Source organism: Tupaia chinensis, unplaced genomic scaffold (assembly GCF_000334495.1).
Source record: "Tupaia chinensis unplaced genomic scaffold, TupChi_1.0 Scaffold000291_1, whole genome shotgun sequence".
NCBI lineage: Eukaryota > Metazoa > Chordata > Mammalia > Scandentia > Tupaiidae > Tupaia > Tupaia belangeri.
This window is the reverse complement of record NW_006159776.1, coordinates 49,585-52,647: the sequence shown is the minus strand read 5'-3', so window position 1 is coordinate 52,647 and position 3,063 is coordinate 49,585. Positions and strand designations below refer to the sequence as shown.

Below are 3,063 nucleotides of genomic sequence, written 5' to 3'. Positions count from 1 at the left end.
AGAGTAAAAATAAAATTTTCAAACATAAGGGAAAGGAAGGTCATGGGACCAGCAGGTGCCATGGGGGCTAAGGGAGCTCGATTCCCACATGGCTGACAGTTCTATTACCAGACCTGGAGGCTTGATATCTCTCTTTCTCCCTTTATGATCCAATTAAAATAAATAAATAAAGTTAAATAAAATAATTCTTTAAAAACAAAAGAATTACCATCACCTTGGTTAAATAGACTGTTTAAAATGCCACTACATCTTTTACTTATTATAGTGCTTTTGTGGTGAGGTTCATGTTCTCATATATGAGTATAGTAATATCCCTTTTGGTTATTATTTCCTTAGTATACTTTTTCCATCTTTTTTTTTATTTATTCTTTACTTTTTCCATCTTTTATTTCAATTGTAATTTTATTATACATTAATATTCTCTTAAAAAGAGACCAATTTAAATAAAATATAAATTTATTATCTGTTTAAAATAAAAAGTTATGTATAGAACAATGTTTCTATTAAATCATAATTTTAGCCCATTTACATTGATTTTTATTGTTGTAGGCATGGGTTGTTGCTAATAGGAGTTTGCTTCAGTATGTGTTTAGTAGTCTTTTATTGTAATTCAGGTTTTTTGTGGGAATCTTGTATGACTAAGCTGAAGATGATTTCCTCCAAAGAGCACTTAAATCCACTTTTTCTGGGTATAAGTGGAAGTGACTTGAAAGGTGAAGGGTTACTGCTATTCCACATGTTGCAATGTATTAGAAAATGATTAATATTTAATTTAATATTCACAGCAATTGATAATGTACTTACTGTAGAGTACAAAGTGCTGGTTCAAACACCCTTGCTTGGGCTTCCTAAGAGATTTTCAACACTTTGCTTTTCCTTACCAGTGTATTTTAAAATCAGAAGCACATTTCATTTCCATAGTTAGAACAGAAACGTATTAGTAACAAGCAGTCAAAATATTTCTATCATATGTTTTGAATTCTGATGGAAAATTTGTCATTAATTTATTCCTTCTGAACTTTGTGTCTGACCTTTGAATGTTGAGTCACATAGTGACAATCAGAATTTATATTCTAAGAGAAGAGTTTTTTCCTATCTAGCAGGTATTTGACGGCAGCTTTTACATCCTTGTTCCGCAGACTGTAGATGAGTGGATTGAGTAGGGGAGTCATGCCTCCATAAAAGATGGAGATAAGTGCGTCAATGATGTCTTGATTGTCTTTGCCATCAGATGTTTTAGACTTGGGCTTAGCATACATGAAGAAAGTGGTTCCATAGAATATAATCACCACTGTCAGGTGGGCTGAGCAGGTGGAAAAGGCCTTGCGTTTTCCTTCAGTGGAAGGGATCTTCAGAATGGTAGCAACAATAAACATGTAAGAGATAGAAATGACAAGCAGTGGAATAACTAGAACAACCAGATTTGATCCTGTCATGCTGATCACATTGATGGAAATATCTGCACAGGCTAGTTTCAGGATAGCCAGAATTTCACAGACAAAATGATTAATGACATTATTAGCACAGAATGGTAATTGCAGTGCAAGAGATGTCTGTATAATGGAGTCAACGAGCCCAGTGAGCCATGATACAGTGGCCATGGACACGTAGGCACCCTTGCTCATGATGACAGGGTATCTCAGTGGGTAGCAGATGGCCACATAGCGGTCAAGGGCCATCATGCCAAGAAGCACGCACTCTGTCACCCCTGTGGCAAAGGAGAGAAACATTTGTGCCATGCACCCAGAGAAGGAAACCCTTTTCCTTACAGTGAGAAAGTTGTCGAGTGCTAGTGGGACAGATGAGCTTGTGTAACAAATGTCCAGGAAAGACAGATTGCAGAGGAAGAAATACATAGGGGTGTGCAGGCGAGAGTCGTAGATGATTACTGAGATAAGGACTCCATTTCCAAACAGGATCATCAGGTACATCCACAAAATTAGCACAAAGAAAATGGTCTGGAGCTTTGGATGGGCTGAAAGCCCCACCAGAACAAATTCTGTCAACACGGAATCGTTGGTCCTTTCCATATTATGTATACTCTTTCTCCAACTGAACTCTATATATGATAAAACAGATCTGTTAATACAAGGTATGTGAAAGCTGCTTCTTATAATGTGGTGAAAAGGGAACTTTCCTACACTGCTGGCAGGAATGTTAATTAGTATAGTCATTGTAGAGACCATAGGAAGGTTCCTCAGAGACCTAAAAATAGAACTACTATATGATCCTCCAGTTCCACTCCTGGTATCTACTCACAGGATAAGAGTACACTCAATTGGACAAGTACTTGCACATTCATGTTTATTGGAGCATTATTCACAATTGCTAAGATGTGGAACCATCCCATATATCCATGAACAGATGAATGAATTGAAAAAGTGTGTAAAATATACGCTATGGAATACTACTCAACCATAAAAAAACAAGACCCTGGTATTTGTTAGAAGGTAGATGAACATGGAAGACTTACTGCTAAGGGAAGCAAGCCAGACCATAAAAGATAGACATTATATGACCCCCCTCCCCTTAATAGATACCAAATGTTCATACTACCTGGTAGAAACTGAATGACTAGAATATTTAAAAGCACTGAGAAAAATTGCAGATACTAGAGACACAGGGGGAGGCCAGTGAAAAGTGGGGGAGACTGAGAGTAAGGGAATCAAAGGTAAAAAAGCAAAGCATTAGGAGACCCAAAAATGGAAAATCATTTGTTGATGATAACCTATACAGGTTATCATCATTACTTAATTCATAATGATATCTTTGGCTGGACTAAAATAAAGTGTATTCATGCTGGGAAAATTCATTTTATAATCTGTATGATAGACACTGGTTTAGTGTATGAAAATAAATTTAAAAAATGAAAATTATATCTAATAAATGAATAATTAAATAGGTAATTGATTAAGAAAAATAAAACCATTGCATTATTAGGGAAAAAATCATATTTTGCATCATGCAATTTGTATTTGGATACAACAAATAAGTGTGAGGAAAATTTCTTGCCGAAAGTCCAGGCCATTTAGAGCAGGAATCCTAACCTGATACTTTCAGAGA

At 35.9% G+C, this 3,063-nt stretch overlaps 1 protein-coding gene across 1 annotated transcript; it reads right to left on the bottom strand.

Moving 5' to 3' along the window:
- Window positions 1-1,073: 1,073 nt before the first annotated feature.
- Window positions 1,074-2,030, bottom strand: LOC102499880 (olfactory receptor 13C8). Its single transcript, XM_006150614.1, has one exon. It carries the CDS (start codon window positions 2,028-2,030, stop codon window positions 1,074-1,076), a length of 957 nt encoding a protein of 318 aa, XP_006150676.1.
- Between the last annotated feature and the right edge of the window lie 1,033 nt (window positions 2,031-3,063).